Source organism: Rhinoderma darwinii, chromosome 5, assembly GCF_050947455.1.
Source record: "Rhinoderma darwinii isolate aRhiDar2 chromosome 5, aRhiDar2.hap1, whole genome shotgun sequence".
Lineage (NCBI taxonomy): Eukaryota > Metazoa > Chordata > Amphibia > Anura > Rhinodermatidae > Rhinoderma > Rhinoderma darwinii.
Window position 1 is genome coordinate 320,781,450 of NC_134691.1, and position 23,754 is coordinate 320,805,203.

The following is a 23,754-nucleotide window of genomic DNA, read 5'->3' on the forward strand; positions in this document are numbered from 1 at the left end:
CAAATGAGGCGTGCAAAAGTCCAAGTGGGCGTGTTTAAAAGTAAAAGTCCAAGTGGGCGTGTATTATGTGTGTACATCGGGGCGTGTTTACTACTTTTACTAGCTGGGCGTTCTGACGAGAAGTATCATCCACTTCTCTTCAGAACGCCCAGCTTCTGGCAGATCACGCTGTGACGTCACTCACTTCCTGCCCCAGGTCCTGCATAGTGTCGGACGAGCGAGGACACATCGGCACCAGAGGCTACAGTTGATTCTGCAGCAGCATCAGCAGGTAAGTAGCTACATCGACTTACCTGCAAACGCCGATGCTGCTGCAGAATCATCTGTAGCCTCTGGTGCCGATGTGTCCTCGCTCGTCCGACACTATGCAGGACCTGGGGCAGGAAGTGAGTGACGACACAGCGTGATCTGCCAGAAGCTGGGCGTTCTGAAGAGAAGTGGATGATACTTCTCGTCAGAACGCCCAGCTAGTAAAAGTAGTAAACACGCCCCGATGTACGCACATAATACACGCCCAGTTGTACTTTTACTGTAAACACGCCCAGTTGTACTTTTGCAAGCCTCATTTGCATAAATACGAAAATGGTCATAACTTGGCCAAAAATGCTCGTTTTTAAAAAATAAAGACGTTACTGTAATCTACATTGCAGCGCCGATCTGCTGCAATATCAGATAGGGGTTGCAAAATCTGGTGACAGAGCCTCTTTAACTTTATTCAACTTTTTTTTAAACTTTTTTACTAGTCCCACTAGTTTAAAACGAACAGGCATTTGCTAGGACATGAACTAGCAGGCATTTACCACAGGCAGTCCTGGGGGCCTTTATTAGGCCCCCGGCCATCGGAGACACAGACACTCGGCGATCTTATTGCCGGGTGTTGGTGGGATGAGCAGGAGCTCCCTCCCTCTCTCCAAACCACTCAGATGCGGCGCTCGCTATTGAGCACCGCATCTGAAGGGTTAAACGTGTGTGATCGATACTAATATCGATCTCACACGTTCGAGCAGGGACGCCCCCAGCCCTCAGCTACGCTACATCTGGTAACTGAGAGCAGGGACATTTATCGGCTCCCTGCTCGGTTTACTTTATTCTGATGCAGCGCCGTAGAAAGGCTATTGCATCAGAATAAAGCCCACTAATGACCGCCGTGAAAAGGCTTAACGGCGGTCAATACAGGGTTAATACTAAGGCCCCGTTTACATGTGTCTGATTAGACACAAATCTGCCTCAAATCCGACAACAATCTGCATTCAATGCATGTGAATGGGGCTAATCATCATGTGGAATCAAGGCAATGTGCCCAGAAAACACATCTTTTCAGACCGGCCTAGAACATTCCCGAATCGGACTCCTTTCCTTGGCCCCCCTTTTACACGAGTCATCAGAATAAGATTCCCTCACACTCATTGCACCCTATTACACTTCATGTACATCATACACAGATACTGGCTGGTGACGGCTCCTGCAGCGTTGTGTATTACCCCATGTGTATAAAAGATGGCCGGACCATTGGACTGAAAAGGCACTTTTTACACTTTGTATCTCCCTTATTTCATCATAGATTGTAAGCTCTTGCGAGCAGCGTCCTCGCTTCTCTTGTATGAATAGTAAATTAGCTTTGTCACTATGTAATGTCTGATATTGTGTGTTCATGTTCCCTCTAAATTATAAAGTGCTGCGTAATATCTTGGCGCTATATAAAGATTACTATTATTATTATATTAAGGAACAACAAGATGCACATCAGCCGCAGAAATCGGAGATAACCCTTTGATTACTGCTGCGGCTCCTGTAGTAAGTAGAGGTTGCATTGCTTATGGCAAATCCAACCTGTGGGTACTTAGCCTTAGCCTCCCCCTTCACTATAATTAGAGATAATTGTTGCCCAAGCAGTGTGGTCAATGCCGCTTCTCTTCAGAAATTAACAAGAACTTTCAAAAAGGGCTGATTATGGGCTTACGATTTGTGAACGGTTCGCGTGCTGCGGTGTTGAACGTGTATCGTGAGTGGACAAGTGGCACCATTGGAAATAACCAACGTGGGAACTGCGGAGCAGCACGTCATTGATGTGAGAGGTGAACGTCGGCTACGAAGGTGAGCGAGGGCCGAACGACACGCTACAGTGGAGCAGCTCACCGTGAAAATCAACCAGGGGGTTACCAGACAGTTCAGCGAACCTGACTGCGTATGGGTCTCCGAAGTAGACGGATGGTCACTGCTCCTAAGCTAACAAAGGTGCATTGGAAAAAAGGCTTAAATTTGCACGGCGGTATCGGTATTTGCACAGTTTCTGCTTCATCGAATGGATGGACGTTGGCGTGTCAGGCGAGAAAAAACACTCTGCAACCATTGCTGGAAAAACACAAGCTGGTGGCAGCAGCGTTATGGTCTGGGGATTTTTATCATGCCATTCTCTGGGCCCTCTTATTTATGTGGAAAGCTCTGAACCGATTTGGGTATGAATCCATCGTTGCAGATCACGTCCCCCCATACATGCTGTTTGTCTTCCCTGGGGCAGATGGAATCTTCCAGCAAGACAATGCGACATGTCACACGGCTAGAAATACCCGACAGTGGTTGGAAGTGCACGTCCAAGACTTCCAAGTACATCCCTGGCCCCCTAATTCGCCAGACTTGAACCCAATTGAGCATCTATGGGACCTCGATCTTCTTGTTCACTCTATCGATCTTCTCCCACGCACCCTCCAGCAAATGAGAGATGCTCAGCAGTCAGCATGGCCCAGATACTGGAGACAACCCAGACAGACAGACAGACAGACACAGACACAGACACACACACACACACACACACACAGAGACAGACAGACACACACACACACAGAGACAGACAGACAGAGACAGACAGAGACAGACAGAGACAGACAGACTTCTAGGAGACAAAATTATATTTAAAAATAACATGACTAAAACATACCTGGATACAAACTGGTGAAATGAATTCACATGACATGAAGCTGTTACACGTAACCGCTGAACACACACGGGGCTGTATACATGCTGGGGTTTTAATTGCTTTACTCCAGAGAATAATTGTCATATAAGACACAATTACGGAGATAAATGCTGATGAGGATTATTGTTATTACTTCTACAATTCATGTTCTGCTCCTTTCCACAAAGTAACAAAGGCAATGAATACATTACAATTTTGTCCTGAGTTGGTGATCAAATTCCCAAAATAAAAGTGGGTGGCGAAAAAAAAAAATTCAACTAAAACTGCCAAACCAAAAGATTTTAATATTTGGTAAAGCCAAAATAAAAATCTAACAACACTACCATTGGTGTATAATAACCATACATCAAGCATGTGGCTCTGTTCTCTCACATAATATAGTAACACAAACATAATAACAACAACGTGTATATATGTATATTTGTGGGATCACAAAGTGTAAAAATGAATAATGAAATAAAACACTAAATCCCCCTTTAAAAAAACCAAACAAAAAAAAAACACTGATCCAACATAGGGTCCCTCGTTTGATGTATGAACCTACACCCCCCCCCCCTGCATATTACACATGCAGATGGGGACTGAAACATGCAGCACGCTTTCACCGTCCTCCCCTTTGAACCTGCCATTAATATGAATAGCAAGGTCAAAGCGGAGTGGGCATGACAACTCCACCGCCTGTCTGAATTAGACCGCAACTGCCAATTTATGCAGGGACTGTTAATTGTACAAAGGAACATGTGCACAAAATCCCAGCCGCATAGGTAAGTAGACTAAATATTTTTACAACAACAGATACTCATTTCCACCTTATAGATATAGGTGGAGCCACCCGTTTAAGACCACATACGTGCTTGATATCGCTGCAGCGTTTTGTTAGAAGTTTCCAGTGGTAAAAAGGGTTCCACAGTATCCCCCGATAGTCGTGGGAACATTTTCTGACATGTCATTTAAGGCGTGTCTCCCCTTTAGTAATATCAGACAACCAACACGTTGGCTACATATGAATGGATAACAACACAGACGTTCCATCAAACATAACTCTAAATCGCAAGGTTGCTAAGCGAGCGGATGCATAGCTACCCAACCTCCGGAACTGGACAAGTGAGACCTAGTAACCAGGATGAAAATAAAAAAACGCTTGGTTTTTAATCTTGAAGAGGATGTGTCATCAGAAAATGACCTATTGTTTAAATCAAGTTTTTAAGTAAGGCTCTGTTCACATCTGCGTTGGAGGCTGTGCTATTTTTTCTACCACAATTAATGGAAACGTGTCGGAAAACCCAACAGAATCTATTAACCCCTTCAGGACACAGCCGGTCTTGGCCTTGAGGACGTGAGGACGTAGCCGCTTTTTTTTCAAATCTAACGTGTTACTTTATGTGGTAATAACATGGGAATGTTTTTACTTATTCAAGTGATTCTCAGACTGTTTTCTCGTGACATATTTTACTTTATGTTAGTGGGAAAATTTGGTCGATAAATTCAGTATTTATTTGTGAAAAACACCAAAATTTAGAGAAAATTGGCAAAAACTTGCATTTTTCAACATTTGAAATGTATCTGCATGTAAAACAGATAGTAATGCCACACAAAATAGTTACTATTTCCCATATGTCTACTTTAGATTGGCATCGGCTTTTATTTTTCTAGGACGTTACAAGGCTTAGAACTTTAGCAGCAATTTCTCACATTTGCAAGAAAATTCCTAAAGGCTATTTTTTCAGGGACCAGTTCAGTTCTGAAGCGGCTTTGAGGGCCTTATATATCAGAAATCCCCCATAATTCACCCCATTTTAAAAACTGCACCCCTCAAAGTATTCAAAACAGCATTCACAAAGTTTCTTAACCTTCTAGGCACTTCACAGGAATTAAAGCAAAGTAGAGGTGAAATTTACAAATGTCATAATTTTTTTGGGCAAAATTCATTTGCAATAAAAAAAAAATGCTGTAATACAGAAGGTTTTACCAGAGAAATGCAACTCAATATTTATTGCCCAGATTCTGCAGTTTTTAGAAATATCCCACATGTGGCTCTAGTGTGCTAATGGACTGAAGCACCGGCCTCCGAAGCAACGGAGGACCTCGTGGATTTTGGGGCCTCCTTTTTATAAAATATATTTTAGGCACCATGTCAGGTTTGAAGAGGTCTTGTGGTGCCAAAACAGTGGAAATGCCCCAAAAGTGACCCCATTTTGGAAACTACACCCCAAGGAATTTATCTAGGGGTATAGTTAGCATCTTGACCCCACAAGTTATTTGGTAAACTTATTGGAATAAGTCTGTGAAAATGAAAAACTACTTTTTTTCTGAAAAAACATCTGTTTTTTAGTACGGTTAAAAAAAATAAAAAATAAAAAGACATATGTCCAACATGAAGCTCAACCAAGGGATGGGAGAAAGGGATATGGGTAAACATTAGATTTTTTTTTTACCTCCATTGATAACCGACAAAGGGGAAATAAAAACCCACAAAACAAAACCCATAAATGGAAGAAAAAAAAAACACCCAAAAAGGCATTAAACAATCTGCCTAAAAACAGGAAAATTCTCTCCGGATCCCAAGTGGCGATCAGACTGGATCAAAATTCAAACACGAATTCTATACATTGACATAGGCACAGATATTTTTTTGTGCTAAGAAACTATCTAAGCCTTAAAGCCATCTCCTGTCCCTGCTGTGACGGCTCCTGCGGTGACTATTCCATAGGTTCACAGTTGTTATGGTAAAGAAGGCTTGTCACCTCTGGAGATTCAAATTTTTTTCTCCAGACAGAGGCTGGTGACTGTGACTGCTGTAAAGCACCTCTCTAAATGCTGTTAACAGCAGCTCAGGCAAGTTGGCTGCCCCCACAATCATATACAGAAAATAGAATAAAAAAAAATAAAAATCTACAAATCAAACAAAAACAGATTATAAAAAAAAAAAAAAAAAAAAAAAAAAAAAAAAAAAGAATATGTATCAATATCTGGTATTAAATTAGTAAAAAAAATAAAATAAATATAGGTGATACATTCCCTTTAAAAAAAAATTAAGTATGCGTAGCATACTGTTTTTTTTTTTTGTTTTTTTTTACTGTTCCCATCTGTGTAGAATAGAGTAGTCTACTACAGTATTCCATACAGCAAAAAAAAAAAGAAATTGAAATGAAAAAAAGGTGTACCGATGTAAACCAGCCCAGGGTATGCCAAAAGAAAACTTGACTGCTGTAAAGCAGTCAAAAGAAAACTTTTGACATACGCCAGGTAAACGGGGGCCTATGGATACATTTAGCATATATGCTAGGAGCTATTCCGGCACATACATCTACCGTAGGGTTCTAATGTGACGTGAACAAAGACTCGAAAATGATGTACAAATATTCACGGTTTCTAAAATGATTGGTTTGTTTGATAAAACTATATATAGAATGATTAATAAAAATATATATAAAAGAAGAAAAAAAAAACACACAGGTTTTAGTAAGTCAACGCAATCCCAGTATACTGCTGCCTTAGTGTCATGTATATAGCCTGTCCAAGCTTAAATGTCACAGCTACAAAGTAACTTGGGCTCATTAGCGTCCTGTAGAGTGGCCGGCCTCACCTTTTCAGTAGTCACAGTCAGAGCGGGAACTAATGATGCCAAAGGCTCCATTTGCTTTCTGGATTTCTGTCTGTGCTTTTCCTTCTCTTTATGTTTCTGAAACGAATAAGGGAAATTTGTAAGTACTCATTTGAAAGCTTAAAAAAAAATTTAAAATTTGCTTCCAATACTTGAAGATTGCAAAAAGAATAACCACCTTAGTGTTATTTGGCCTGTAGTGATATGATAAAAATAAATGTAAAAAACATATAGATGGCTAATGTCTACCGTAGCCACGCAAGAAATCCTAAACCACACAAAACGTTTAGGCCACGCAATATAGATCTGCCTAAAAAAAAATGAATTAAAATGGCCTTGTCACACGTCTGTAATCCACATTGTTCTATAGGCAGGAAACTACGGATGTGATATCTAATAAAGCCTTTCATATATAACATACACAAGTATTGTATACTGCTCATACATGCAGCTATTGGGACTGACAATCGGATGACGTCATACCAAAGGGGCCCTAAACGGGTGTAAAACAACCAGGATGATCTGCTCATCAGTAGATCATTGTAATTGATTATGTAATGAACATTCTGATATCGATTGGAGGTTGATGAAGGTTTGAAATACCTAAACCACCCCCAAGTGTTTCAAAAAGAGACACTGGATCGGGTGTGACCCAAAATTGATGGATGCAAAATTCACAAATTTAATATAAAAAAAATCATCATCTTTCTACTGGTACAAATGTGTCAATTTTTATCGAACATTTGCCAAATTTACTAAATGTGAATTTGGTGCAAGTACTATACACTGAAACCATGAATTATCACCTACATAATCTTGGAGTTGGACGGAACAAAAATGTTGTACATTGTTTATAGACGAAAAATTTAAATCACACCAGCAAACCAATTTCCATCCATGGAGATACACCAATAAAAATAAAATAAAAAAAGAGGCGACACAAAGGATGTACATAATTGAGGTGCACATGTGAGTGGGGCTGGGCAATTAATAAAATTAAACAAATTAAATAAAAAAATAAAAATAAAAAAGAGGCCGAAATTCAGCGTAATTAACAGACGTCATCTTGCGCATTTAGTGTTTTTTGTTTTTTTTTCATGTTTTTTTGCATCAGGACGCAGATACAGTTGAATCCAATGGCAGAGAGCCGTAAGGTCCCTGCCCTACCGTTCACTATGTATCGCTGGCTGCTCACGGCTCAGCGCACACAGGCGCAAGGCGGTGATGTCATCGCGCCGGTGTGTGTGCCAAGCCACACAGACCGTAGGATCAGAGGGATCTCCTCCACTCATCGTTGGAACGAGGTTAGGTGAGTATGTATTTTATTAGGCACTATTGGGGCTGTGTGAGGGCAGCTGTGAGAGCATTATACTGTGTGGGGGCAGCTGTGAGAGCATTATACTGTGTGGGGGCAGCAAAGGGGGACTTTATACTGTGTAGGGTTGCTATGGGGGAATTATGCTGTGCGGAGGACAGCTATAGGGCATTATACTGTGGGGGGGCACTATAGGGGCCATATACTGTGTGGGGGCAGTGTTAGGGGGTATAATATATACAGTAGTATACAGCAGGTTCAGGAGATAGATATTAATTCAATGACGTAGAATGCAAATAGGGGGTGTGGTATGCAAAACAGGGTGTGGCCTAAACATAGTTCAATAATCGTAATCAAGGTTACATGTTCAATTAATCGTGATTTTGATTTAGGTCATAAATCGCCCAGCCCTACATGTGAGTGACAATTTCTACTCCAGTTTTTTTGGTGTTAAAAAATGGGAAAAAAACAATTTGAACAAGCAGGAAATTCAGAAAATAAAAAAACCCTAAAAACGATTGTAGCCAACTCCAAAAATAGAGGAGAGACCATATTATTATATAAGGGATTATAAGAAGAGCAGTTTAGGCTCCGTTTACAATTGCGTCTTGGTTTTTATTTATAACGGAAACCAGGACGCAGCGCTGGATCTGTCATAAGTCGGACACCAGCTGCACACAACCGACTAACTTATAATGAGATCCGTCCCGTTCAGTCATGGTGTCCAACTTTTTGATGGGAAGAATATAGCTGAATGCAGAGCTATTCTCCCTGACAAATTTGACAGAAACTTAACCTAATAGATTTAGAACCTCAAGGAAACAGATTTTTGCTTTCGGGCTACTTAATTACTAAATTTGTCAGTGGTTTAGTCTCTGTTCACATCTGCGTCGTAGGCTCTTTGAGGCAACGCTATTTAGTCCGTCAAACGACAGACACCATGATGGAAACTCGACTAAACCCATTAAAGTCAATAGATCTGTCGGGCGCCGTCAGTGACCATCATGCAACGGATCCGGTGCTTAGGTTTTCCTGTAGAACATGGAAAGCCATGCCGCGGATGCGAACAGACCTCTAGTCCATTCAACATTAAAGAGGCTCTGTCACCAGATTTTGCAGCCCCTATCTGCTATTGCAGCAGATCGGCGCTGCAATGTAGATTACAGTAACGTTTTTATTTTTAAAAAACGAGCATTTTTGGCCAAGTTATGACCATTTTCGTATTTATGCAAATGAGGCTTGCAAAAGTACAACTGGGCGTGTTGAAAAGTAAAAGTACAACTGGGCGTGTATTATGTGCGTACATCGGGGCGTGTTTACTACTTTTACTAGCTGGGCGTTGTGTATAGAAGTATCATCCACTTCTCTTCAGAACGCCCAGCTTCTGGCAGTGCAGACACAGCCGTGTTCTCCAGAGATCACGCTGTGACGTCACTCACAGGTCCTGCATCGTGTCGGCACCAGAGGCTACAGTTGATTCTGCAGCAGCATCAGCATTTGCAGGTAAGTAGCTACATCGACTTACCTGCAAACGCCGATGCTGCTGCAGAATCATCTGTAGCCTCTGGTGTCGATGTGTCCTCGCTCGTCTGACACGATGCAGGACCTGTGAGTGACGTCACAGCGTGATCTCTGTAGAACACGCTGTGTCTGCACTGCCAGAAGCTGGGCGTTGTGAAGAGAAGTGGATGATGCTTCTCATCAGAGCGCCCAGCTAGTAAAAGAAGTAAACACGCCCCGATGTACGCACATAATACACGCCCAGTTGTACTTTTACTTTTCAACACGCCCAGTTGTACTTTTGCAAGCCTCATTTGCATAAATACGAAAATGGTCATAACTTGGCCAAAAATGCTCGTTTTTAAAAAATAAAAACGTTACTGTAATCTACATTGCAGCGCCGATCTGCTGCAATAGCAGATAGGGGTTGCAAAATCTGGTGACAGAGCCTCTTTAAAGGATGTAAAAACTTTAGTTTTTACATACTGTACATTATTTAGGGGCCTTTTCACTTTACATTTGAGCATCTTCTTCAAATGGCAGTTTAGGCCTTTTCCCTTTTCAAATGGGGCATCCATCATGGTCAAAAGTGCTAGTCTGCCTCCGATTTACAAGTTTTCGTCAGGATCCATTATTTCAACAGGACCGACGAGCGGATGTTTCGATCCTGTTGAACAGCAGCATTTGGACAGAGTGGGTTTTCTGTACAATGCAAGTCTTTGGCAACAGGATAGGTATCCTGTTGCACCATCATCTTTGACATTGATTGTGTTTGTTATTTTTTTTATAAAAAAAAAAAAAAAAGGGATGATTTTACAGGGTGCTTAAAGAGGCTCTGTCACCAGATTTTGCAACCCCTATCTGCTATTGCAGCAGATCGGCGCTGCAATGTAGATTACAGTAACGTTTTTATTTTTAAAAAACGAGCATTTTTGGCCAAGTTATGACCATTTTTGTATTTATGCTTCTGGCAGTGCAGATCTGTGACGTCACTCACTTCCTGCCCCAGGTCCTGCATCGTGACGGCCACATCGGCACCAGAGGCTACAGTTGATTCTGCAGCAGCATCAGCGTTTGCAGGTAAGTAGCTACATCGACTTACCTGTAAACGCCGATGCTGCTGCAGAATCATCTGTAGCCTCTGGTGCCGATGTGTCCTCGCTCGTCTGACACGATGCAGGACCTGTGAGTGACGTCACAGCGTGATCTCTCGAGAACACGCTGTGTGTCTGCACTGCCAGAAGCTGGGCGTTCTGAAGAGAAGTGGATGATACTTCTATACACAACGCCCAGCTAGTAAAAGTAGTAAACACGCCCCGATGTACGCACATAATACACGCCCAGTTGTACTTTTACTTTTAAACACACCCACTTGGACTTTTGCAAGCCTCATTTGCATAAATACAAAAATGGTCATAACTTGGCCAAAAATGCTCGTTTTTTAAAAATAAAAACGTTACTGTAATCTACATTGCAGCGCCGATCTGCTGCAATAGCAGATAGGGGTTGCAAAATCTGGTGACAGAGCCTCTTTTAAATGTGATCTCAATTCTATTATTCATCAAATTAGCCAAAATATAGCACTATTCATTTGTTTCAAAATGTTATACCATCTAGAAATAAAACATTTTGTTCACTATGAAAAATAAAAAATGAAAAAAAATTCTTTTTTTTTTTTTAAATTCCTCTTTTTTGCATCGCCGCATTCCAAGAGTCTTAACTTTTTTATTTATTCTGTCGATGTAGCCATATGTGGGCTTGTTTTTTGCAGTACAAGGTGTAGTTTTCATTGGTAGTATTTTGGGGTACCTGGGACTCATTGATGAACTTTTATTTTTTAGTTTTTTGGTGGGAATGGGAGACAAAAAGGAATTTTGCCATTATTTTTTGCGGTTTTTTTGGACGCCATTCACCTGGTGGTTTAATGTGTAACTTTATTGTTTGAGTCATTACGATCACAGCGATACCATATATGTGTATGTGTTATATTTATTTATTTTTTTACTTTTACTAAATAAAACCACTTTTTGGGGCAGGAGCCAGGTTGTGTATAACAGCCATGCTCTTTTCCGCTGATCGCGTGGGTACACTGGCAGTACCCACCGGATCAGAGCGACGGATAAATCTTTCTCTGTGCGGGAACGAACACCAGCTTGCGACTGATATATCCATCGCTCGTCGTTAAGGGGCTAAATAATTAGGAGCAATTTTGATAGTTAACTGACCTTTTGGCTTTGGGCTCTCTGGAGACATTTCATGAGACCATTATGACCATAGTTTATTTAAGTACAGACTAACAAGAAATGTAGAGAATTAAAGTCCTAAAAAACAAATAAAAAAATCTGACTGTAAACACGACGAAAATAATTTACAATGGTGATTATTTTCCTCTGGGATGTTGATGCTTACGAAGAATTAATAAGGGATTTTCTAATGTAAACTCAACAAGTTACTGTTTAGCAACAGGGAAAAAAAATAATCAAAAAAAAAAATAAAAATATATATATATATATATATATATATATATATATATATATATATATATACACGGCCCGGCCTAGAGAGCACTTGGCAGGAAGCCCGGAGCGCTGTAGTTAGGGAGATCAATTATTACTTTAAAAGTGAAAGGGGATTCTGGGTCAGAAAATGTCATGTGTCATTCTTTCCTAGCTACTGTGTTTTGGAAAAATACATGCGGCCCATTAGCGCACAGCTTTGACAATATGATAGTAAACTCCTTTTTCCCACTTGTACAATAATCCAAACAAATATGTAAAGTACATAAAAATATTGGAATTGTGGGTAAAGCCAACAACTATACATGAGGCGCACGCACACGACAGAGCCAGTACAAAGAGACACCACAGTTTTGTACAACGGAGCCATAAGAACCACGTGTGTGGCTGTGTGGTGCGTCCGTACAGCTCTGTATTACAGAACTATTCTCCCCTAGCTTTTTTTATATGGTGTCTGATGGAGAATGCCATAATCATGTTTTAGGCAGAATCCGTATGAAAAAAACAAAACCTTTGTATCCCTCTCTATGAAATTAGAGCCAAGTGGAGGTACAGTAGGGCCCCAAAGACTTTTATCAGAGGTTGCATGGAGCTGTAATACGGTCGTTACATGAAGCGATATACTGAGGTATTTCAGTCACATGGTATACGGAGGCCCCTTCCTCTTACTTGAGCTGTATTTTTGCTCCGTGATATATCCACTTATTACAGAAAAGGTAAAGCAGACTCAGCGTTTCCTTACTTCCTTGTTTACGACCGGATCATTTCCCAAAAAAAAAAAAAATGAAAAAAAAAAAGAAATACGCAAATATTAAATAGAATGGAAATATGTCCAAATCCTACATAGAGGAGACCTAGTGAGAGAGACAGGTGATGTGATATTTAGGCTGGTTCCCCTCATCCCTTGTTTGAGGACAATGTGGTGCCTATGGAGAGGGCGAGCCACGTGCACACCCCCTTTAGGGAAGAGGGATTGAGCTATACTAAAGTCTGACCCCCCTTCTACACTAACCCAATGTCAGTGGTGTAGCTTCACATATTGACAGCCTATCTTGGGGATAGGCCATCAAATTCTAAGGAATGGAAAACCCCTTTAAGATAAATTGGGGAATGTATGGGACTGTTCTGGTACTAGTATCATGCTGGACTGGCTGACTGTCACCGAGTGTCTAGGAACCTTAAAGAGGCTCTGTCACCAGATTATCAAATCCCTATCTCCAATTGAATGTGATGGGCGCTGCAATGTAGAGAACAGCAAAGTTTTTTTTGTTTGTTTTTTTAAAACGATCATTTTTGCCGAAGTTACGAGCAATTTTATATTTATGCAAATTAGCTTTTCAATGGACAACTGGGCGTGTTTTCTCGCATTACCAACTGGGCGTGTATTGTGTTTTTACCAACTGGGCGTTGTGAATAGAAGTGTATGACCGCTGACGAATCAGCATCATACACTTCTCATCGTTCCCACCCAGCTTCTTTCACTAAAGACACACAGCGTGACATCACCCACAGGTCCTTCAACCTTGTCGTCGGAAGAGAGAAGACACCACAGCTCCAGGCGTCCAAAAGGTTAATATGCTCGTCTCTAGGGAGTTTACTATGCTTACCTGCACATTGTGATGCTGCTGCAAATTCAACTGTATGCCTGGAGCTGTGGTGTCTTCTCTCTTCCGACACCAAGGTTGAAGGACCTGTGGGTGACGTCATTCCCAGCCAGCTTCTTTCACTGCAGACACAGCGTGACGTCACCCACAGGTCCTTCAACCTTGGCGTCGGAAGAGAGAAGACACCACAGCTCCAGGCGTACAGTTGAATTTGCAGCAGCAGCATCACCATGTGAAGGTAAGCATAGTAAACTCCCTAGAGACGAGCATATTAACCTTTTGGACGCCTGGAGCTGTGGTGTCCTGTCTTCTCTCTTCCGACGACAAGGTTGAAGGACCTGTGGGTGACGTCACGCTATGTGTCTTTAGTGAAAGAAGCTGGGTGGGAACGATGAGAAGTGTATGATAATGATTTGTCAGCGTCATACACTTCTATTCACAACGCCCAGTTGGTGAAAACACAATACACGCCCAGTTGTAAAATGAAAAGCTCATTTGCATAAATATAAAATTGCTCATAACTTGGGCAAAAATGATTGTTTTTAAAAAAACAAAACAAAAAAAACCAAAAAGAAAACGTTGCTGTTATCAACATTGCAGCGCCGATCACATTCAATAGAAGATAGGGATTTGATAATCTGGTGACAGAGCCTCTTTAAGGTCAATTTACACTTCTTTTTACTTGCGTCCAATAATCCCATTGAGGAACATTACATTCAGCCTCTCCCCATTCTGAAAAAGTAGATAACAGGCAACCTGGGGGTGTATTTAAAGGGGTATTCCTAGGACCCTCACAAATTGGGACCACAGGGGTCCTGCGACCTGAAAAGGCCAATTTAACACGTCTCCTTTCGCAGTAAAATCAAGAGAGAGGTTAGTGCGCTTGCACATGAAGTCTATGGGAGTTCAGGCCGTTTTGCACAGGCCAATGATCGGACAATAAAGCGTTCATAAGAACACTTGTTCCCGATCATTGCCCTGTGTAAGCAGCGCAACGATAAGCCAATGAACGAGCATTTGATCTGCTCGTTTATGCGGCCAATAAAATGGTCCCTGTGCAAACAGAGTGATGTGCTGCCGAAGTGTATGGGGACAAAAGATCCTTCAACCCCATATATTACCCATCATAGCTACTTGTGAAAGGAGCAAACGTGCGCCTATCGACGAGATGCCTCGCTGGTCAGCGCTCGTTTTCACAGCCCGCATTGGTCCGTGTAAAAGGGACCCTTACGCAAAAAGCCAAGCATGCCCAATACACATAAGATAAGACTTTAAAGGGTAACTAAACATTTGACAAACTTGTGACACGTCAGAAATTTTGATTGGTGGGGGTCCGAGCACCGAGATGTATCGGAGTACAGGCTCATAGACTTTCTATTGATCCCATACTCTGATACATTGATTTCCGGAAATAGCCGAACAGACACGAGCGCTTCTTTAGCTTCGTTTTAGTGATTGGTGGGGGTCTCAGCGCTCGGACCCCCACCAATCTCAACTTCTGACATATCACCATGACATGTCAAAAGTTTGTCAAATGTTTAGTTACCCTTTAAGTTTTGTGATTCTTCATAATTCCAGAGAAACGATGAGCAGGACTGTTAGGACTATTTGCGAACGTTTCTCTATTTTATGGGTACGATAAAGCATACTTCACTAATTCTACAAAATGCTTTGTGTATCGGATAGTCATCAGCTCCGGAGCTTTGTGCTAGAGACCAAAGTCATCGCTCTGGGGCTGACCGCGTCATTGCAGTGACAAGAAGCAGAGCACAGGCGGTACAATAGAACGCAGTCTTGCTTTACAGGCCGCCTTGGTAGGGCTTCCTTATAATCCATTTGAGGAGATTTGGAGGAAAAGCATTTCTTCCTCAATGGTAATCGGAGCAAACTCATTTTAAAGCAACAGCCTGGAGGCTTTTTCCCCTCCTTACATCACCAGGCCTTTTCAGATAAGCACAGCTACATGATCTTCTCCGGGTACCTTTGGGAATGGCACTCACAATAGAAGCAGTTTGTATTTTCCTGAGGTTCCACGTGAATGAAGTTGCAGGAAGAAGGGCAAGAAATAATGGATTGCCATCTGCGCAATATATCAGTTAAGCTGCCACATTTCAAAAGCTCAATAACATTAAAAACAAAGAACTAAACCTGATCTTGTGCCCTCACGTCCTAAGTGCATAACGGACTCTCTTTAACCCTTCCCAAGCAGGCGGTCAAGCAACACCTCCATAAACCAGTGTCTTAGTTAATGATTATTGGGAGAAGACTAATAAAAATGCAAACTCCCACGGAACGCCGCAAAAAAAAACACGTATTAAGAAGGAGATAAAACAAACTCCTTGAAGATGCTTCATATCTCATTGATGTCCATAGATTAATAGTGGTTGATAAAGAAGAATATTTCCCCGTTTTGGGATGTGATGAGCGATGGACAAATATTATAATTATAATCAGCAAATAGATCAATATAAAAAAAAAAGTTGGGTGCAAAAATTGTATGAAGTTCCTAGATGTACAGTACGCCCCCCCCCACAGAATTGTCCAGACTTTACAGTAGATAATTTGCAGTCTGCAGAATATTCTTCCATATTAAAAAGAAACGTAAGACTCTGTTCACACTTCAGTTCTTATCTTTAATTTGCTGTTGCGTTTTGATGGTCAGAATAGCAGGCTCATTAGAAGTTAAATGAGAAATACAGATCCTAACGGATCAAATAGATCAGAACGGATCATCAGAACGGTTATGGATTCTGTAAAATACGGAAGTCATGATACCAGTGTGAGGAGTCTAGCACAATAAGCGGTCAAGTGGTGTATAGCAGGACAACTGAAGGGATCATAAAAAAAAAAGTCATTCATGCAGGTTTGACCTGTACTTTTTTTTTCTTCGTCGAGATTCCCTATTAGCGAACATGGGACAAACCAAACATCAGATCAATAGGGATCGATAAAATAAGATAAATGGTGATCAAACCGCTCCAGCTGTGATGGCCACTTGATCAGGTATTTCTTCAGCTCAGCCTATCAGCGCAGGGAAATCGCATTTGTATATATTAACGAAAAGAAAAGCTTTCTACGCCCAGACGGATAAAAAGAAACCTGCCTTGGATTTTGCCGCAATATCAATGTGTTACATGCAGATTTTGCGGTGGATTTCCCCCTATACATTGAAAGAGTGAGATTCAAGGTGGAAATCTGCTGCTTTTCAACACTATAGGAGCGTGCTGCGGATTTGAAAATCTGAGCCGTGTTCACATTTCAATGCTAAAAACTTCCGTTACATGTGGATGGGATTTTGACAACCCAACTCCCATGTATTGGTGTGCGTCCACCGCACACATGATTAGCACACTTTAGACCAAAACTCCAATATGTCCAATAGACAAAGGCTTCGTTCAGATCTGCATCAGGGCTCCGTTCCAACGTCGGAGCTTCCCGTTAGAACTGAGCCTTGAATGACACAAACGGAAAACATAGGTTTCCGTTTCCATCACCATTGATTTTAATGGTGACAGATCTGGTGCCAATGGTTTCAGTTTGTCTCAGCTGTGCGAGGGTTCCATCAATCAGTACCATAGTTGACTACGCTATTCATTCCGCCAAAATGATGGAACCCTTGCACAACGGAGACAAACAGAAACCAATGGCACCGGATCTGTCACCATTGAAATCAATGGTGATGGAAACGGAAACCTATGGTTTCCGTTCGTGTCAGCCAGAGCTCCGTTCTGACGGAAAGCTCTGACGGAAGGTCGGAGCGGAGCCCCGACGCAGATGTGAGCGCAGCCCAACATTTTAATACAGGTAGCCCCCAACATATCGCTACAACCTATCAACTTACACAAACATATAGAAGACAAGACTGTAGCTTCCTGACGAGTTTTCTATGGTACCAATCTGCCCATCTGGCATATGCCTAGGGATTCAAACTGCCAGTGCACCGCTTTACTCATACTGTAACTTGAGAAACCTCAAAGAAATGAAATAATTCTCCTGATATTTGGAATTTTCCACTTGTATTGTGTATACAGGCTTCATTGTGATGTTCTGTTGCACTTGACATCAGGTGTAATACCTTTGTTTATTATGGGAAGACACATACTGTACACTACATGGACAAAAGTATTGGGACGCACCTCTTAATAATTGAATTCTGGTGTTTAATTCAGTCCCATTACCACAGGTGTATAAAATCCAGCATCTCGAGAAGCAGTCGCCTTTACAAACATTTGTGATAGAACGGATCGTTGTACAGAACTCACTGAAATCCAGCGTGGTCCTATAATAGGACGCCACCGTAGTATCAAGTCAGTTTGTGAAATTTCTTCCCTCCTAGATATTCCACCATCAACTCTGAGTGATGTTATTGCAAAGTGGAAGCGTTTAGGAAACTCAACCACGAAGTGCAGACCATGTAAAGTTACAGAGCAGGGTCGCCAAGTGCTGAGGCGCATAGTGCATAAAAGTCGCCAACGCTCTGCTGACTCAATAACTGCAGAGTTCCAAACCTCCTCTGGTATTAACATCCCCACAAAAACTGTCCCCCGGGAGCTTCATGGAATGGGTTTCCATGTACGAGAAGCTGCATGCCAGCCGTACATCACCAAGCACAATGCCAAGCACCAGATGTAGTGGTGTAAAACCACCGCCACCGGACTCTGGAGCAGTGGAAACGTGTTCTGTAGAGTGACGCTTCACTACCTGGCAGTCTGATGGAGGAGTCTGGGTTTGGTGAATGCCAGGAGAACGTTACCTGCCTGACTGCATTGTGCCAACTGTAGAGTTTGGTGGAGGAGGGATAATGCTATGGGGTTGTTTTTCAGGGGTTGGCCTAGGTCTCTTAGTCCCAGTGATGGGATATCTTAATGCTTCAGCATACCAATACATTTTGAACAATTATAGCTTAAAAAAAAAGTGCGAACAGTTTGGGGTTCAGCCCTTTTCTCTTCCAGTATGACTGCGCCCCAGTGCACTAGGTCCATAAAGACATGGCTGGTTGGTTGGTTGGCTGGCTGGTTGGTTGGTTGGTTGTGGGAGTTTGGTGTGGAAGAACTCGACTTCCCACACAGAGTCCCGACCACAACCCCATCCAACACCTTTGGAATGAACTAAAATGGAGATTGTGAGCCCGGCCCTCTCCTCCAACATCAGTGTCTGACCTCACAAATGCTCTTCTGGATGAATGCACAGAAATTCCCCCAGACACAATCCAAAATCTTGTAGAAAGTCTTCCTAGAACAATGGAAGCTGGGGGGGATGAACTCCATATTAATGCCTGTGAATTTAGAATGGGATGTCATAAAAGCTCCTGTAGGCGTAATGTGTTGGTGTTCCAATAATTTTGTCCATATAGTGTACCTGGCCACCTGTCTGGTATCACTAAGATCTGATGCTGGCTAGACTCCATCTGTGCACCTGCAAGTCCCGGCATACAATAGATTTAGTATTTCCGGATCTGAACGCAGCCTTTCATAATGACCTCAACTGATTTTACTGGATGTTGACAGGAGTTTATACTCAAATAAGCAGGAGATGTTTGTAGCAAAATGTGTGTATTTGTTAACCAAATGTCCTGCTCGTAGAATAGTTATTTACATAGAACTCGGGATGAGAGCAGACTGCAGACCATAAAGTAGTAAGGGGTGATTATGACCTAAATCAAATCCACGATTAAATTGAACATGTAATTACCTGGATTATTATTAATGAACGATTATTTAGGCTACACCCCTTTTTGCATACCATGCCCCCTATTTGCATGCTACACCATTGAATTAATATTTAGGGAATGATAGAGCAGGGACCTTACGGCTCTCTGCTCCACCATTGGTTTCAACTGCATCTGCGTGAGGACACAGATACCGTTAAAAGCGGGGAAAAATAATAGAAGTACCCGCAAGATGACGTCGATTAATTGCACTGAACTTCGGTTTCGTTTTTGTTTTTTTCAATGAATTGCCCAGCCCTACCATAAAGGCTCATACATATATATATATATATATATATATATATATACACACACACACACACACATACATACATACACGACCGTTCAAAAGTTTGGGGTCATCCAGACAATTTTGTGTTTTCCATGAAAACTCACACTTATCAAATGAGTTGCAAAATGACTAGAAAATATAGTCAAGACATTGACAAGGTTAAAAATAATGATTTTGATTTGAAATAATAATTTTCTCCTTCAAACTTTGCTTTGGTCTTGGAATGCTTCATTTGCAGCAATTCCAGCATTGCAGACCTTTGGCATTCTAGCTGTTAATTTGCTGAGGTAATCGGGAGAAATTTCACCCCATGCTTCCAGAAGCCCCTCCCACAAGTTGGATTGGCTTGATGGGCACTTCTTGCGTACCATACGGTCAAGCTGCTGCCACAACAGCTCTATGGGGTTGAGATCTGGTGACTGCGCTGGCCACTCCATTACAGATAGAATACCAGCTGCCTGCTTCTTCCCTAAATAGTTCTTGCATAATTTGGAGGTGTGCTTTGGGTCATTGTCCTGTTGTAGGATGAAATTGGCTCCAATCAAGCGCTGTCCACAGGGTATGGCATGGCGTTGCAAAATGGAGTGATAGCCTTCCTTATTCAAAATCCCTTTTACCTTGTACAAATCTCCCACTTTACCAGCACCAAAGCAACCCCAGACCATCACATTACCTCCACCATGCTTGACAGATGGCGTCAGGCACTCTTCCAGCATCTTTTCAGTTGTTCTGCGTCTCACAAATGTTCTTCTGTGTGATCCAAACACCTCAAACGTCTTTTGACAGCGGCGCGTAAATATACGCCTCGTGTTAACAGACAAACGTCAGCCCATTGCTTTCAATGGGCAGATGTTTGTCAACGCATTCAAGCCGTAATTTCGGACGTAATTCGGGGGTTAATACGCCCGTAATTAGTGTGTGTGAACATACCCTAAGAAGCAAGTGAATATGACCAGCCCAAACTGCATAATGTCCCTTCATTGCACTGGAAAATGTATCTGCTGCCTATAATAAGCTTCCAACACCAATCTCCTAACTTTTCTTTTCAAAATGGATAGTGATAAAGTTATTCTTTTTGACCGATATTTTTTCTTCTTTTTTTTTTATCAAATATCCCAGGTTTAAAAATACGAGCTTTTATGGCCATTAATGGCTTTTCTGCAGGCAATAACATAGCGTATGCCGCTTATTCAAGTGCTCTGTGGTCTGCGCCTTGCCTCCTGTAAAACACGTATTAAGAAGCTAAATGGTGACATTTTAAGTTGCCCCCTATTTTGTGCTATAAATGAAATGTATTTTACTGTACATTTCGCACTGAGCCTCACAGCTGAGAGCGAGCGCGTCTACATTTGGATAAAGCTCCTCCACTGAGCTAACTAAATCAAAGTGGTAGACGACTCGCGAGTCAGCAGGGAGGCAAATTAGTATTTAGTCATGCTCTTTATATTTTTATTAAAAGATTAAAACTCCGTGTGAAACGCATGGCATGCTGCCACCATCGAGGGGCTGGCTGCCAGCACTACTGCAAACACATGCCAACAAGGAATCGATCTAAGCTCGAGAAATGGGTCTGCCGTGCGCTCCACCTTGCTATGGCACGGTAAGTTAGATTTATTGCTAAACAATATAATTAGTGAGAACGGCTAAGGATTTCGGCACAATTGGGAAAAGACAGAGGTAATAGGTTTTAAATAAATTGGACTTACAGATTATCAAAATCACGCCACGTGAATCCCTTTAGCGTGTTTACCAACCAACCTATCAGACCGGCAGCGACTGCTTTAACTCCGTCAGCGTCGCAGACACATATTCCTAACCTCCTAATTTTGGTAATGCTTTAATTGTAGACAAGGAGTGGGGCCGACATCTTCCTCAGCCCTTATATATAATAGAATAATGAATAGGGACCTCTGGACACCCCACCGCACGACCAGATGTTTCACATAATCAATGAACTATCTCGGAGCGCGTTTTTTTTACTTCTCTTATCCATGAATGTGTAATAAGCTTATTATCCTGCAGCACGGAGGAGGACGATTCCTTCACAATGACGCAATCAATTTTCAGAAAAATGCAGACATTTTGGAGAAAAAAAACCGCTGATGTTTTCAGGAGAACAACGAAAATCTGCCACGTACCATTAGTAATTCTTCACTAGATTATTTATTCTGGTGCCTCGTTGACAAAGCCATAGCGTGGCGGTGCTTAACCACACGACTGCCACTTAAAAGGACAAAACGTCCCTATATTTTCTTTTGAAGGCCGCGCGCACATGTGATTTTTAAATGCAGTATTCTCTATTGTGTACGCTTGCTATTTATGTCAATGGGGCAGTGGAAAGCACCACAAAGAGGCCTGAGCTAGAGGATGTCGCAAGATCAGAAAAAAAGCTCTAAAACAAGCTCAAAACGACAGCATTCACTAAAGCACTGTGTAAATGAGAATGTACAGCACATACCACAGGTAAATAACTACCACAAAAATGCCCAGTACGATTGCGTACAACAAAAACGTGGTTGAAACAGGAGCCAATAATAGCAACAATGTAACATAGGCTATGTACACTGAATGATAAATAAGAATGAAACAATGTTTTATTGGACTTTCCCTTCAAGACAACGCCTTTTTTGACGCATTTGTAGGCAAAAGACGCTCGTAGTTATTCACTCGGTTGAAGAAATATGGGAAGAAAAAAAAAACACCGTCAAAAAACGCGTATGGTGCAAAACCACTTAAAAAAAGCCGGAGCTGATTTTTCCAGGCAGAATTTTCTGCCTACAAAAAACTCAATGTGAACATACCCGATGTCATATTTGATAATGTGGTCCAAACGACACATGGTTTTGAAGCGGGTTGGCACCAATCAAATACTTCTCGACACACCTAAGAAAAGTTATACTAATAAAACTTCACAGCTAATTGGAGGCAACGGAGTACGGCACATTTGCTGTATTTGAACCATATTAAAGACCCTTTGAAAAGGTGTTACATATCAAAAAAAAAAATATTTATATATTTTTTTTTTCCCCACCAAACCCTCACAAACAAGTAGCAGTCAACAAAAACCCATGACGAAGCATTGGCATAATTGAGCGGATACTCGTTCTAGCCAAGATGAAGAGAAAGCGGATAGATCAAGCTAGTGATCTCCAGGTTAGAGACCACCAGCATTTTGCAACGGATAGCACCCTGAAGAAAATAACGGATGTGTGAATGAGCCCTAAGTATCACTTACTTACAGAACACAATAAATGCTGTTTCTTGTAAAATGTAAAAAAATAAAAAACACAAAGTAAAAATGTGCCCATGTTTCACCCACAACACAGGGTGCTAGGAAAAACTGCTCTTTTGATGTACTTCACGTTCGCTATACAGACAGAAGGGTAAAGGAGCTCAAGCATCTGCCCAGGACAGGAGGTTTTGATTTGGTCAAACTACCAACATAGTCTCTGTCCGACTGCAAGAATTTAGTGAATATGTTCAAGATAGAAAATCTCTTTAAAGGGGAGATCAATTTAAAATGTATTGTATGTCTATGACATGTCAGAAGACCCTTTTGACTTGATTTTTCCATTTAAGTGGTTGTCCAGGTTACAAAACCCATTTTCATACACTCTAATAGGTAATTCTGAAGTAATAGAGGGGGGGGTCCTCCGTTCAGGATCCTCATATCTTGGCCAGAGTGAAGAACGGTTACAAAAAGTGTCTCTCCCACTGTCCTGTCCTGCTTTAGGCCGGTTTCACACAGAGGTGTTTGGTCCGTAAAATACGTTCCGTACGTCAGCGGTATTTCCCAGACCGAACACAGTTTAGGGAGCTGGGCTCCTAGCATCATAGTTCTGTACGATGCAAGGAGTCCCTGCCTCTCCGCGGGAATACTGTCCCGTACTGAAAACATAATTACAGTACAAAACAGTATTCCCACAGCGAGGCAGGGACTCCTAGCGTCATAGATAGCTATGATGCCTAGGAGCCCAGCTCCCTGAACTGTGTTTGGTCTGGGAAATACTGCCGACATACGGACCGTATTTTACGGACCCAAGACCTCTGTGTGAAACCGGCCTTAGACTGAGAACCCATTGATTTGAATGGTCATTGTGTAATGCTTAATTTCTCCTGAGGTGGCGCTGCAGAGAAGTTGACTATTTACTGGCATGTTCCCCCACAGATTACAACTGAACACTAGGGGTCCCAGCAGGGGGACACTTTGTGATCATTTTTGTCAAGGGACCCTTCTAAGAA

The 23,754-nt window shown here is 41.8% G+C and overlaps 1 protein-coding gene across 6 annotated transcripts in view; it reads right to left on the reverse strand.

Moving 5' to 3' along the window:
• MLLT10 (MLLT10 histone lysine methyltransferase DOT1L cofactor) overlaps window positions 1-23,754 on the reverse strand; it is a 216,530-nt gene that overhangs the window by 76,407 nt on the left and 116,369 nt on the right. For all 6 annotated transcript variants that reach the window (XM_075827571.1, XM_075827575.1, XM_075827572.1 and 3 more), the window contains one exon: window positions 6,561-6,656. In XM_075827571.1, the coding sequence (XP_075683686.1) occupies window positions 6,561-6,656 (96 nt within the window). The remainder of the gene's footprint in view (window positions 1-6,560; window positions 6,657-23,754) is intronic.